Here is a 15,401-nt window from a genome sequence, read left to right as displayed (position 1 = left end):
CTTTGTTAGCTTGGCTAGAGGCGTATTGTTTTTATTGATCCTTTTCAAAGAAAATCATGCCGTGGACTGAGTTGTGTGCCCTGGCCCTAACACCCCCAATATGACTGTATTGAGAGATAGCGTCTTTAAGAGGTAATTAGGTTAAATGAGGTCGTAAGAGTGGAGCCCTAGTTCTCTAGGGCTGATGCCCTTGTAAGAAGAGGAAGAGACACGAGAGCGCTCCCTCTCCTCCATGGGGGAATACACGAGAAGGCAGCTGTTTCCAGGCTAGGAGGATATCTCTCACTAATTATTGGCTTGAGATTTATCTTCTTTTCTTATATATACATTTAATGCTATAAATTGCCTTCCAAATACTGTTTTTACTACATCCCACAAATTTTGATAAGCTATATCATAATTTTCATTTAGTTTAAACTATTTTTAAGTTTCTCAAGATCTCTTCTTGATCCAGGTGTTATTTAGAAGTGTGTTGTTTAATCTCTCACTATTTGGGGATTTTTCCAGCTATCTTTTTGTTTCTGAGTCAGTTTAATTCCATTATGGTCTGAAAGTATACATTGTATAGTTTCTATTCTTTTTAAACTTTTCATGTGTTTTTATGGCCTATATTGTTTTATGGTTCAGAGTGTGTTCTGTTTAGGTATATGTTCCATGTGAGTTTGAGAAGAGTGTAGTGTGCTGTTGAGTGAAGTAGGCTATAGATCTCAGTTACATTCAGTAGATTGATGGTAGTGTTGAACTCAGCTATATCCTTATGATTTCCTGCCTGCTCGCTCTGTTCATTTCTGATAGTGGAGTGTTCAAGTCTCCAACTGTCATTGTGAACTCATCTGTTTCTCCTTGCAGTTCTGTCCATTTTTGCCTCCCATAGTGTGATGATCTCTTGTTAGGCACATCCACCTTAAGGACTGCTAGGTCTTCTTGGAGTATTGACTCCTTTATCATTATGTAATGCCTCTGTCCTTCATAATTTTCCTTGTTCTGAAGTCCACTTTATCTGAAATCAGTATAGCTACTTCAGCTTTCTTTGATGAGTGTTAGCATGGTGTATCTCTCTCCATTCTCTTAATTTCTGTCTTTATACTTAAAAATGGGTTTCCTGTAGACAACATCTAGTTGGGTCTTGTTTTTGTTCACTCTGACAACCTCTTTGATTGGTGTATTTAGACCATTGCCATTTAAAGTGACTATTGGTAGAGTTGGATTAATGTTGACTATATCTGTTACTGTTTTCTATTCATTCCCTTGTTTTTTGCTCCTATTTTTATCTTCCACTCTTTGTCTGCCATCTGCAGTTGTAATTAAGCACTTTATATTATTCTGTTTTCTTTCCTTTCTTAGCATATCAGTTATACTTCTTTTTCACTTACTTCAGTGGGTGCCTTAGGGTTTACAACATGCATTTACAACCAATTCAAGTCCACTTTTAGGTAACACTGTTCCACCTCACAGGTAGTACGAGTATGATGACCAAATATTCCTAATCCCTACCTCTTGTCCCTAGCATCGTTGTCATTCATTTGACTTCTACAGCCGCACACATGGGCGTATATATATAGTCGACCTTGAAAATAAAACAGGCAGTTATTTTACCAGCAAGTGGGTTTATATGGCAATAGTAGAGAATTACAGTTCACGACAGGCAAGCTACAGCAAAACTACGTGGGAATGCAGAGCACAAAGGAGAGGAACGCTCTTTTATAGAGAAAAGGGGGAAATTGGGAGGGGCCGTTATCAACAAAAAGTCCACTGAAGTAAACTGGGAGTCCAAAATGTAGTGGCTCTTCATTGGCTGAGTTGTAACAGTCTCTCATTGGCTGGGCTGTTGCTCGGCAAGGAGAAAATCTTCTTCCCCCTCCCAGGGTAAGTAAAGTAGGCTTCTTCCTGTTGGAAAATGCAAGGTACATCTCTTCCTATTAGGTCAACAGGGGGCTGTGAGGAATGGTACAGCCTGAGAGCTCCCCCTTCTGGCTTCCCAACTCCATCTTAAATTAGGTTATTAATGTTATTAGGATTATTATTGCCCAGCTGGTTTATTTTTTTCTTTCTCAGGTACATATTTTAGTACTTTCAGAAGGGGATTGTGGGTAATAGATGTTAATATCTGGTAATAGTTAAACCAGATGTGGTATGCCAGGTTCTTAGTTATTTTCCTTCAACAGTGGAGATAGTACATTTTCTCCTAATTTGTCAATCTGTTGGTTATTCTTTTGTAAGTGATTAGTATGTTCTATTGATTTTTTTAGTTTTTTCTCTTTATCCTTGATATTCTGCTGTTTCTTTACAATGTGTCTAAGAGTGGATGGTTCAAATTTATTCTGTTAACACTTGGAATTTTTCAATTATAGAATTCATGTCTAACCTGAATTTCTGAAAAGTATTAGATGTTAATGTTTTTAAAAATTTTATCCTCCTTCGTCTTAGATGTAGATTAGTGTTTCTCCATTTATGATCTGTTTTTCATAGCTTTCTTTTGCATTTTCTTTTTATTTCTCTGAACTTAGCTTTGAAACGTTTTCTTAGTTCTTTATATTACCATTTCTCTCTTAGCTTCCAACTTAGTATTAACTTCCTCTATTGAGTTTTCAATTTGATGACTATTTCTTGCTGCTTAGAGTTCTGATAAGTTCTTTTTTATGTCTGCCTATCTTTTTATATCCACCTGCTTTGTTTCATGACTATGAATCCCTTTTATCTCTTGGATATCTTAAGTGTATTTATTTTAGAGTCCTTTTCTGATGCTCTTTTATAAATTTCCTCAGGTGTGAATCTCTGCTCCCTGACAAAACCTTTGTGGGTTTTTTTTTTTTTTTAACATTTATGATGGCATTGATTTGTGGACTTTGTGGTTTTGTTTGAAAGCTTGTGTTGCATGGACATTTATTTTCTCTCAACAAATTTCGTCCATCACCTTCACTTCTGGATCCAGATCAGAGTTTTTATTTTTGGCTGTAACATCACACCCTGAAGGGAGAATGTATTTTCAGACCCAGAGATCCCATGACAAGCAGGCTTGGGCACCAAAGTATTTTAACGAAAGATTAGACCAGTTTGCAACATCATTTCACATTTCCAGCATTTACTATTTATTTTAGTGATTTACATTATTTAATAGGTAAAAAATGTACCTTGTCATTTCAGTTGTGTTTCTCTTATTGATGCTTAGTGTGAACACTTTTCCAGGATTGCTTGTGTCATACCCTAAAAAATGATTGCTGGGTTGATTTCCTTTTCTTTTTCTTTCCATCACACCTCAGTTTTTACCCAAGCGTAATTACCTCGCTTGATTATTCATATTCACTGATGAGTGTTTGTCACTTTTCCAAATCAGATCTAGGCCTAAGGAATAAAGATATTTGAAAGAGTCTGCTTTAGAATTTTGCTGCCTGCTGGCTATTCAAATCCAGCCTGTTTCCTAATGCCTTCTCTACCTACTGTGCTATTAAGAAGTGAGATGCACAGGTGTGATCCTGAATCATTGCTGAAACTGAGTTACAGTTGATATTCTGGTTCTGATCGCTTTGTAACAAACATTTGATAATGGTTAGTGGTGTAAAGCATTTTATAATGTGTATGGATTCTGTGGTCGGGACTTTGGAATGGGCATAACACAAAAGATTTGTCGCGGTTCCACAGTGTCTGGGGCCTCAGCTGGGAAGACCTGAGGGCTGGTGGTGAGGAAACAGATGGATTCATTTGAAACTTAGGTGGTGACATCTCTGGCAGCTGATTTGTGGCTTTGGCTGGGACCATGATGGGGGCGCTAATCTGAAATTCCTATAGTGACCTTTCCATGGGGTTGCTTGAGCTTCTTCCCAGCATGCTGGCTGGGAAGAATGCTGGTTGTCAAAAGACAGCATTCAAGAGGACAGGTCATAAGTACATGGCATTTTGGCCATCTAGCTTTGAAGTCACATAACCCCACTTCCATGTTGCTTACAAGCCCCCCCCGACCCCCGGCTCCCGGGAAGGGAATACAGAGCCCGTGTCTTGGTGGGACACATGTCAATGACAAATTGTAAGAAGAGCGAGTATGTTGGGAGACATGGTGTGGCCCTCTTTGAAAAATATAGTCTGCCAACTTGGGAAAATAAATTGTGTTTAATTGCTAGTAAGCCGGTAAAGGAATTACTTAAACATCTTTTAGTGTGACAAGGTTTGAAACAAGATTTTTAAATTTAATCTCCTCAAGTAAAGTTTAATTCAAAACCCTATTTAATAATTTCATGTATTAAGATTTTTATGATTGTACTTTTAAGTTTATAATCCTTTTTCTGTTTCCTATTAATAGCATTTTCTAAGAAAGGTCTTTTTTACTTTTTATTTTGCAGATAAAACTATAAAATGTAATCTGGATTCATTGAGAGGTTCACCTAAAAAAAAGTCTGAAAAGAAACAACAGTGCATCTCTTTGAAAGATGTAAATAAGGTTGTATTTTAAAATGTTCATTAGGTATAAAGTTCATACAAGGTTAATTTTAGAATATTCTCATTTGAAATCTAGGAACTAAAGTGTGTTTTCTGTTAAGAAATCCTTGGCTGTGGTCGTGTCTTTCAGGAAGAAATATAGTTTGTGTGTTGGCTCTAATTCAAAAGAACAAGAGAACTCTAGCCTCCCTCTTGTTGCTGGCCTAGGGGCTTCTCTGCAGGATTGGGTATTTATGCTCATTTAACAAGGGTGTGAAAACCTGAGATTATGGGACACTCTAACAGTTCCAGTCCAACCTGTCCAACCTGTCTTTCTAGTCCTTCGACAAGACAAGTGAAATAATTACAGGACATTTGAAATACTGATTATCTGAAGTGCCACCTGCTTGCTACTTGGACACTTTAATCTAGTGGTTATAGCCATGGCATAACCACATTATCCAGTTCTTTGTCTCTCCATGTCTGTGTTGCCTGAAAATGATCTGGGATGGTTGTTTATGAGAATGACTCCCATGGAATTTTAGCTCCATAAGGATACGTATCTTGCCAGCATACACATTCTTTCTAAAAAATTTTTTTTACAGTGTGTTGAATCCTCCATGTACTGGCCAACAAAGAGGGGGATAACCATATATGCTGAGCCAGATACACCAGCAGCAAGGTATGATTTGAAAATTTAGTGTAATCGAATAGATACATGAATGTAATGCTGTCTTACATAGTGTTTTCTATGATCGATGCTAGGAAAGGATTCAATTTCAATAAAGAGTGGTCCAGAAATTTTGATTAAACCTATATTAATTTTAAAGAAAAACATAACAACGGGTTAGTAGCACAACTGACCGGAAATTGGTAGTGGCTCTAGAGTCTCCGTGTTACCTTGTTGGACAAAGTTGTTTCTGTGAGGTAGGTCCAGTGGAATTGTCCTGATGTAGAGGCTGGTACGTGTGGGCCAGAAGGCAGTACAAGGTGGTGGGGGGCAAAGACTGGCTGTTGAGGAGGAGTATCTGAGGCTTTGACCGTAACCCTGTCCACATCAAGAGGCGGGTTCATGATGTTTGTGAAATCACAGAACAGTTGTACTGTTATTACACCGTGTTGCAAATAGTGTAAGATCTTAGTCCTGTGCTCTGTTCCTCCCCTCCTGGGCTTCGTGCTAGTGTTGTCCTACATTTCGTTTATACATTCTTTATACATCCTAGGCTCTAGTATCATTTGTATCTAAACTTAGGTCAGTGGTCTTTTCGAGAGATTTAAATAAACAGAAAGAAGAATACCTTCTGTGTTTACCTGCGTAGTTACCGTCAGTGCTTTTCACTGTTGGTGTAGATTCAGATCTCCATCTGGTATCATTATGCTTGTCCCTGAAGGACTGCCTTTACTGTTGATTGTATTGTGGGTCTGCTGGTGATGGATTCTTTCAGTGTCTGTATGTCTGGAAAAATTATTTCAGCTTCATTTTTGAAAAAGGATATTTTTGCTAGGTATAGAATTCTAGGTTGATAGTTCTTTTTTCTCTGTATTTTAAAGATACTGGTGTCCTGTCTGCTTGCTGCATCATTCCTAACGCAAAAGCTACTGTCATCTTTTTCTTTGTTCCTTTGTTTGCAACATGTCTTTCTCCTCTGACTGCTTTGAGATTCTTTTTCTTTGTTTCTGGTTTGAGCAATTTAATTACATATGCCTTGGTGTAGTTTCTCTCCTGTTTCTTATGCTTGGTGCTCATTAAGGTTCTTCATGTGTAGATTTTTGTCTTGCATCAGATTTGGAGAGTATTCAGCTGCTATTGTACAGATGTTTGTCTGCACGCATCTCTTTCTCCCGTCCTCTTGAGACTCTGATGAGACAAGTATCATACCTTTTGATACTGTCCGAAAGGTCCCTGAGACTTGGCTCTTTTTTTTTTTTTTTTTACCTTTTTTCCTTGCTATTCTTCAGGTTAGTAATTCTGCTGATGTATCTTTAACTTAACTGAGCCTTCTGTCATCTCCATCCTGCTGAAATTTTTTTGTTGTATTTTTCCATTTTAAAATTTTCATTTGGTATTTTTTATAGTTTGTATTTCTTTGCTGGGAACTTTAATTGTTCCACTCAGGAGTGCTCACCCCTTCCTCCCTTAGGGATCATGGTATAATAGCTGCTTTAAAGTACGTGATGATTCCCACTTGTCTGCCATCCTGGGGTTCGCACCTGTTGATCATCTTTTCCCTTGACAGTCGATCTGGTTTTCCTGGTTCTTTGTGTGTTGTATTCTGGATATTTTGAATATTATGGTGTGAGACTCTGGTTTCTGTTCAAATCCTCTGGACAATGTTGGCCTTGGTGTTTTTGTTGTTTATTTAATAGGAAGTCAGTGACTCCATTCTGGTGTCAGACTCCGTCTCGTTTGGGTGGTGACTGCAGCTCTGCTTTGGGTCTGTTCTGAATATGCTCAGCTTGGGGCGAGCCTGGGACTTGTATTGGGTCATTCTCTGGCACACACTCTTTTCTCCAGGATTTTCCTCACATTGACCATTTTGTAGATGTTCCCTCTCCTTGAGCCCCTGTCCAGGTAGATGGCTTTTCATGGAGAAACGGCCATGCCAGGTCTGTGTGATTGGGGCCACTTGTGGAACAAAATAGCAGTGGAAACAAGAGGGGAAAAAGATGGAGGTTTCCTCCGCATCTTTGGACCCCGGGGTCCATTTCCTAGATCCTCTATAGAGAGGGAGTTTCGGGTGACAGCCCCCTGTCACCAACTGCAGCTACATGACTGGAGCTGCCCATGGCGCAGGGCCAAAGAGAAAAAGGGAAAAGAGGAAATCAGTCAGTGTAGCTGTCTTATCTCCCCTTCCTGCTTCTCTGGCTTGAAATAGAGGGTTTCTCTCAGTGCTTGGTGTCCACATCCGTGGTGCAGTTCTGTGTCTGGGGCCAGCCTCAGGCCAACACCAAGAGACGGGGGAGTGTAAAATCCCTGGGAATTCTCCACGATTCTGGTGGTTTGCAAGGTTTGACTTCTCTCCCCTTCAGTTCTGTGCTTTACACGGGGTTTCCAGCTGAGGTCAGAGGAGAGACCGACTGTGGAGGGCTTAGGCCCTCTTGTTGAGCACCAGCACCCTCAATGTGGTTTTCATCCTTAGAGGGCAGAGTGTCCATTCTCACCGAAATAAATTTGCATATGTAGAGCGACACACTCCTTGGTGCTACCTAACTGAGTTTTCTCCCAGAAAATATAGGCATTTTCAGGATTGGGGCAAATGGGCTCGGAAATTCTAATCAATGTTTTTTGGTTTCTAGTGCTTTATGTCAGAAGCCAACTGAGAAACCACTTAGGTTGGCTGAGAAGAAAGAACACAATGAGAAGAATGGCTGTGTGAAGTATGAATTATTTCTTTGGTCTACATTTTTTTTATTTTTTTTATTTTTTCAAAGATTTTAGTTAGAGAATGAGAGAGCACATGAGATGGGGGAGGGTCAGAGGGAGAAGCAGACTCCCCGCCGAGCAGGGAGCCTGATGCGGGACTCGATCCAGGGACTCTAGGATCATGACCTGAGCCGAAGGCAGTCACTTAACCAACTGAGCCACCCAGGTGCCTGGTCTACATTTTTTTTTTAATAATTGTAATAAAATTATAAGCAGGAAGGATTTACATATGATTTTATTATTTATTTCAAACCCGCATTCCCTTGTGGAAAATACACCTACAGTGTCCGCTGTAGGCTTTGAAGTTAATTGTTTTTCCTGTTCGCTAGGGTAGATTTTTCTTTTAAAACATTTGTTCCACTGTAAATAATCATATTCTGCCTCCCCTTCCTGATTCTTTTGGTGAAGTTTTATGAAACAAATTAGATACGGTTGGTCTTTGGGGCTGCTGGTCTTCTATGGGTTTACATCTGCTGCTCTCCCGGCTTTCTGATGGCCAAAGGGGTCTTCCACCTGCTGGAGAAACTTTTTCATTACTTGTAGTGTGGAACTGGGTTTTGTTTTGTTTTTTGTTTTGTTTTGTTTCTGTCTTGTCAGATTCACAAGGTATTCACTGACGAGTTAACAACAGAGTAGTAACTTTATTTCCTACTTATTTAATCCATGAAACATTCTCATACTCGTTTTTATGATTTCTTACCATACCAGCCTAAAAACACCCTTATAGTCCCAGTAACTGTAGCTGCTCTGAAGTCAGTCACCAGAGTGACAAGGGATTTACGACAGTTCAGAACTGGGTGGGTCATACTGTGTCCACTGATTGGCCGGGGATGACTGGGGGGAGGGTGTTGACTGCAACACCGTTGGGTTGCCTGCCTCCCAGAGCCCACCCTCTGGCCCCGCAACACCCTTGCACCCCCAGGAGCTCCTCACAGGGCTCCCTGGCCACCCCCTGCAGCCCACAGATCTGGGGGTGGCTGTCAGCGCAGCTGTGTTGACCCCTCCTCCCAGGGCAACCCTCCACCCTACTCCCTGAAAGCCATGGGGCTGCACCTGGTGGTTTTCCCTGGAATGAGAGACCTTGCATTACCCGTGCATCTCATTTCTTACTTTCATTACATTAAATTATAACTTGATAAGCAACCCCGAGGTACTCTATTGCCTTTCATTTTTGTATTAAAAGGTGCTATCTTCTCTCTTCATGGGCTAAATGCCCTTTACTTAGAATCCATTGATTCAACAATGGCAGTGACTCTGCCAGTGGTTCAAGATTATGGCACAGAAGCGAGAAGGCTGTGGGTTTCTCAGCAACGTGACATGACCTGGTGGTCATGCAGTCTTTCTTCATGTCAAAACAGGTGTTCCTGGGATTGGTGGCGCTGTGTCCACAGCCTGGGGGCCAGTACCGTACTGACCTGACCTCTGTGGCCTTTTATCACAATAAACAGGACAAAACGGGGCGAGCAGTTATTTCACAGCTATGCCTTGGGATATACAGTTGACCCATGAACAACATGGACGTTGTTGGGAGTGCTGACCTCCCACACAGTTAAAAGTCTGCATGTAACTTGTGACTCCCCCCGAACTTAACTATTCATAGCCTACTGTTCACCAGAAGCCTTACCAGTAATGTAGTTGATTAACATGTATTTGTATGTCTTATGTATTATGTACTGTATTCTTATAATAAAGTAAGCTGGAGAAGAGAAAATATTACTAAGAAAACCATTAGGAAGAGAAAGTACATTTTTAGTACTGTACCATAAACAATCCGCATGTAAGTGGGTGTGCATGGTTCAAACCCGTGTGGCTCAAGGGCCAACTGTGTATTTTATTTTATCTCTGTCAAGGAAGAATTAAAATTATAACTCAGTTGAGGAAATATTAACACTCCTTTTTCCTTCAAATTGTCCTTTTCACTATTTTATAGATTGTTGCAGTTTTTAAATCCTGATCCTTTGAGAACTGATGGGATCTCTGATCTACAGCAGGTATGACAACCCTACACAAAAATTAAAAATCCACGACAGCTCTTTACTCTTTAAGTCCATCTCCTTCCTCGTCTGGATTTGATTAGAAGAGAAAACCCCCTTAGGTGGGGACTTTCCCCGAAGACACCCTTTTAGAGATTCTCCAGTGAATTACTGCTTTAGAGAAATTATTATTTGGTGGGGGATAGTAGATGCTCTTCCTTTCATTTTGGTAGTTTTGGGTGGGTTTTGATGAGCATATATACCTAGGCTGTCCTTCCTTTGCATAAAGTGGTTGACTTCCTGCACTGGCGGGCGGGGCGGGGGCATCTAACTAACCGTGGGGCATGCTGTCTCAGTTGCAGAGGCTGCGGACCGGCTCCCAGCAGCCCTTGGCCGTGCTCAGGCACAAGATCGAGCCTTGCTTGTCCATTGACACGTCGCCGCTTTCGGCAGACCTGAGAAAGGTAAAAGTGCTCCTGAAGGCGGGCTCATGAAGGAATGCTGACCTGTTCTAACATAGGATTTTTAGGAAACCCTTCCAAGGCTGTACTTGTGTCGTTTCTTCGCTTTGGAAATCCTCTTTTAAGCTTTTGTTATTAAGTTCTCATGTATTCTTTGGGTTTACTTCCTATAAGTGAATAATCCTTTTGTGGCAAAACCACTGTATAATTCTTTTTTTTTTTTTTAAGATTTTTTATTTATTTTTTAACAGAGAGAGAGACAGCGAGAGAGGGAACACAAGCAGGGGGAGTGGGAGAGGGAGAAGCAGGCTTCCCGTTGACCAGGGAGCCCGATGTGGGACTCGATCCCAGGATCCTGGGATCATGACCTGAGCCGAAGGCAGATGCTTAACGACTGAGCCACCTAGGCGCCCACCACTGTATAATTCTTAATGCTTTTCTGAAATAAGTTTTCAAATGTGTTTAGGGAAAGGGGCTTATTAGAAGGAGCAACAAGTTGCCAGGGCCGTTATGCTATATTTCCGAGTGTTCTCAAAACTGCTTTAGAGACCTGCCATTTCAGTTAGTAAATTGACCACGCATGCTTTTCTATTTCCTTCTTGATTAAAAAAAAAAAAAAAAGACAGGAAGAAAGAGGCTAAATCCACGAGGATGAAGTGAATGAGAACAAAGTCTTTAGTGGCCTAGAAATTTCCACAGGCTTTCAGAAGATGGAAAACAGGCAGCAGAGTGTGGCTGACTAGTAGAGGAAGGAGAGAAGTAGGAGGTTCTGAACTTCCCTCTGCCCGTTCCTGAGCGTCTGCAGTCAGCCTCTCGGGAAGGACGATCTTTTTGAAGGAACTGAATGGCCCTAGAAATGCCCTTCAGATGAATTCTCCCAGTGAAGACACCTGCTCGCTGCCCTGGCTTCCTGCAGGGGTGTGGTGCTCACAGAGCTGAGCTCTGTGCTGGCCACACGTCTTCCAGCCTGCTTTTAGTGGGCCTCCTCCTGGTGAACACACATCAGGGATCCTTAGACATTTGATGAAACCTCCCACCTAAAAAGAAAATAAAAGCATTTTTTTAAAAAAAGACCAAAATAAAACTCTGAAGGAAACAGTGTAGGCAATAGAAGGTAATGCTACAAAATAAATACCCTCAGAGATAAGTATTAACAGTATTTATTAAATAATAGGGTGCTATAAAAAAGGCCCAGAAGATAAAAATGGTTCTTGGAAATTCAGAATGCTATAGAGATAGAAACCAAGCAGCAGATTGGAGAGAGAAAATGGAAGCTAACTCTTAGAAAGTAGAGCAAAAAGACAAGGAGATGGAAATAGGAGGGAAACAATTTGAGGGTCATTTCGAGGTCCAGTCTCTGCAGTGGGATTTTTTTAGAAAGCAAAGGAAGTGGGCAGAAAATTCTGAGAAGAGCAACACACGAGTGACTTCCAGAGCTCATGGAAGGGACTGTCCAAATTAGGAGAGTCCTCCCACGAGCCCAGCATAGTGAGGGGGTCAGGATCGTGGGCTCTCGGCTGTGAAGTGTCCAATCGGGGGGCTTCCGAGGGCACAAATGCCTTCAGACTTGCCGTCGGTAACATCCGAGGGGCACTGATTCCGAGATTTGGGTGAAAAGTTCTTTCCAACCTTGAGGTCCATCCGAAACTAGCAATGAAGACATTTTCAAGACATGCAAGAGTCTCACAAGAATTGACTTCCTCAAGAGAGACACCCCTGAGGTATGTTCTCCACCAAAAGCCAGAAAGTCAGCCAGGAAGGATGACCGGCCTTGCAGACAGCAGGGACAGCGCCGGGAGGCTGCAGGGTGATGGCTGCTCGTGGGACGCCCAGTTGCTGGTCTGCGCTGCCCTTGGGGCTCGGGGATGGGAACGACACCAACTAATTGTGCTCATGAATTCAGTCTCTTGGAACGTAGGGTCATTGTGGCTAGAGGACTCTTTCTGTTGCCACCCTTGGGAGGTTTTAGTGACCGTTACATAGAAAAATAAGCGAATAAAGGCATGTGGGTTTTTTTGTTTTTTTTTTTTAATTTATCTCTGCACCCAGTGTGGGGCTTGAACTCATGACCCGGAGATGAAGAGTTGAACGCTTCTCTGAGCCAGCCAAGCACCCCAATAAAGGCATGTTTAAAAAAAAAAGTTTGTAAGTAAAGCTGATGTATTCACAGATGATTAGGAGAAGCCACACCCTTGCTCTGGTGAGCTCTGTGCACTTGGTTTCAATTTGGAGCCTAGAAAAGCAAGCGTCTTAGGGCAGGAGTTTGGTTTGGTGCTGAGAAAAGACTCGGGGACTCGTCAGGTTAGGTCTTAGAAAATACCGGAGTGAGCAATGTGTAGTGGCTGTTTTGGGGGGGAAATGAGCAAAGAGATGGAGTTTTTGTTAGTTTTCTATGCTTCATTTGTGGTTTTTTTGGTGGCTGATGTTTTGTAGGCTCTTCGAAGAAACAAGTTCCCAGGACCTAGGCTCGCGGAATCCCACGCTTGGCCTCCCATAGCCCGGGGCTGTGACGTGGTGGTCATCTCTCACCGCGGAAACGATCCTCTGCTGTACCTCCCGCCGGTCCTTACAATTCTGCAAACGGGGGGCTGCTACAAGTCTTTACCACGTAGAAATGGAGTAAGTTGGAGACAGTCTTATTTCCACAACAACATGTCTTAAATATTTATTTTTAAATTTTATGCCGAACTTTTGGTGAAGTTTGGGTTACCTTACTCATTTGGTTTCCATGACAAGACAGGAACTTACCAGAGTCATTGAGTCTCTGCCACTGATTCTCCCCTTGAGCCCCTGTTGTGGCCATAGGCTGAGCCAAGAGATTGCTGGCGTTTGGGGATGAATATATAGCTTATAAACTTATTCCACTGATTCAGCTCCTCTGTCACGGTCACCCTGTGAGATGGCCGGCCGTGTACGGTTTCCACTGTTCCCTAGACGAGAAAATTAGCCTCGCTCTCATCTGACAAGTGAGACAAGAAGTGGGATTCAAACTTGGGTCTTTCTGTCATCGTGTCTCACGTTCTTTTATTTCAGAGCACCCCGCACTGTTGTAGAACCTACCTTATTCTTCGCACGTGCAGGAATCTGCAAGGATCTGTGAAGGATGCTGGAAAGGAGAGGAGTGGGGTGTGGGGTCAGGTGATGGGGGGTAGCAAGACGTGCTCTGCGGGGTCTGGGCAGTCAGGTGAACCCCCATACAGAAGAGCTCTCTGCCCGACGTGTCTCGGAGGATACAGTGAGTGCAGCTCTGTTCCTCATCAGAAGGTGAAGGATCATAGTAAGCAAAGACACCGTTGCCTGTAGGAGAGAGACTCATTTTTCTCATTCTGCCACGTGGTTTTAATGATTGCCTTTGGAAGTCTGCATCGGTGGGGTTATTATGTGTTGACTTCACATGTCCATCCTTCAGTGAGCAGCTGACCCCTGTGGACCACATCCCTGCAGCCTGTGTTGAGATAGAACCAGGGCTGGGCCAGAAATGATGCCTGGGTCTTCCCTCTTGTGTCCTCTGCTTTCTCCACGTCTCTGTGGTCAGCTTGCTTTTAGTCCCGGTGCCTGGAAGCTGGCGCCCTACCTGGACTTGCGTGAAGGAGAGGGGAGACTTGTTCTTGTCCTCAGTTCATGGAGGGCATGTGTCCGGGAGGGTGTTTGGCAGGCAGCACAGCCTGACTTCACAGGAGATAACTGTGGGATGGTGGCCCTCAGTGTTCAGATGGAGCCATAGCAGACTTACCCCGAAAGAAGAGATGCTGACCATTTCTAAAGCTCCTTTCAGGAGGCCGTTAGTTCGCCTGGTCCCTGGGAGCAGGAGTCCTAGAGCCAGACCACCTGGGTTCAGATCTTACTGCTCCTGCATATTAGCTGTGTGGCCTTGGGCAACTAACTTTACCTCTCTGTGCCTCACGCCGCTCATCTACCCTGTGAGAGTGTTTTAAAGACAAAATGAATTAATATTTGTGAAATGCTTGGTGTAAGCCCTAGAGGAATCTGAGTCCGTGTGTCTAAATCCATTCTAATGAAATTATATCTTCTCTGACTTACAGGACAATGATGGTAGCAAACAAATTATATAGTGCTTACTCTGTGGAAGGAGATGTTCTGCATGCTTCAACATAGACTAGGTTCAGTTCCTAACTTTTGCCCCAAATTATGTGAATTTGTCTTTGCAGCCTCTGGCAGTCATCGTGTGCCCTGGGTGGAAAAAGGCCCAATTTACTTTTGAATTACTGGAAGATTATAGCACATCCTCCAGGCCTCTTCATCCCATGTTGTTAATAATCGGACTCCACAAAGATGAAGCCAAAAACATGAAGCTTCCAAGGGGGTGTAAGCATCCTTTCCAAGCTGTTTGGTTTTCCCTGCAGAGCGCAGTGGGGCCCTGCCTGGCAGGGGCACAGGACACGGGCTTGTGTGACGATGTCACTAGTCCAGCTACAGGTGGGACCTCACTGTCCGTTGTGGGCAGGCAGAGAAAGGCAAAGGTTCGACCTTGGCTTACAGCCCTTCCACTGAGAAGGCGCCATGATTTCCTTCGCTCATTAACTATTTATTGAATACCTCCCGTTCGTTAGATGTCAGCTGAACCCCCACCCCTGCCTTTCAGGAGCACAAACACTGGTGGGAGCCCAGGTGCTAGATAAGGACAAGTGTTGGCCCGGACAGCCAGGGCTCACCCGCCCCAGCAAGAAAAACCACTTTTTGCGTCATTAGACAGCAGTCCTAGAAAGTATGTGGCATCTTAGCAAGGGAAGTGTGAGAAAAACCTATGGAAAATCTGAATGTTAATTGTCTTCTCTTTTAAAATGTAGGTGACATCATTGTTACAACACCCCACAGCCTCCTGAGACTTCTCAAATACCAAAGCTTGTTATTTCTTAGACTCTGTCACCTCATCTTGGATGAGGTGGAAGTGTTATTCTTTGAAGCTACTGAAGAAGTAAGTATGGCTTCCATCGAGATGTCATTATCCCTCAGAAATAAATGTATGTATGATTGAAGTCTTACCTGCTTTTAGGAATCAGGAGATGACATGTCTATTGGGAGAAAAAGCCAGTTAATTTTGAAAAGTTTTCCCTTTAACTTTTATAATTGTGAAGAGAGTTCATCCGAAATTTCCTTCCCCAATTTTTAAAA

General features: G+C 42.6%; 1 protein-coding gene across 4 annotated transcripts in view; it reads left to right on the top strand.

The window, feature by feature from the left end:
* TDRD12 (tudor domain containing 12) overlaps positions 1-15,401 on the top strand; it is a 57,511-nt gene that overhangs the window by 17,786 nt on the left and 24,324 nt on the right. For 2 of the 4 annotated variants that reach the window (XM_025854369.2, XM_073885092.1), the window contains 8 exons: positions 4,335-4,432; positions 5,016-5,092; positions 7,708-7,788; positions 9,765-9,825; positions 10,164-10,271; positions 12,702-12,887; positions 14,438-14,594; positions 15,077-15,204. In XM_025854369.2, coding sequence (XP_025710154.2) covers positions 4,335-4,432; positions 5,016-5,092; positions 7,708-7,788; positions 9,765-9,825; positions 10,164-10,271; positions 12,702-12,887; positions 14,438-14,594; positions 15,077-15,204 — 896 coding nt within the window. The remainder of the gene's footprint in view (positions 1-4,334; positions 4,433-5,015; positions 5,093-7,707; positions 7,789-9,764; positions 9,826-10,163; positions 10,272-12,701; positions 12,888-14,437; positions 14,595-15,076; positions 15,205-15,401) is intronic. The other 2 variants (XM_073885091.1, XM_073885093.1) reach the window with 2 other exon arrangements.

This window comes from Callorhinus ursinus, unplaced genomic scaffold (assembly GCF_003265705.2).
Source record: "Callorhinus ursinus isolate GAN/ISIS: 27379988/994484 unplaced genomic scaffold, GSC_fseal_2.0 scaffold61, whole genome shotgun sequence".
NCBI lineage: Eukaryota > Metazoa > Chordata > Mammalia > Carnivora > Otariidae > Callorhinus > Callorhinus ursinus.
This window is presented reverse-complemented; position numbering and strand designations above follow the sequence as displayed.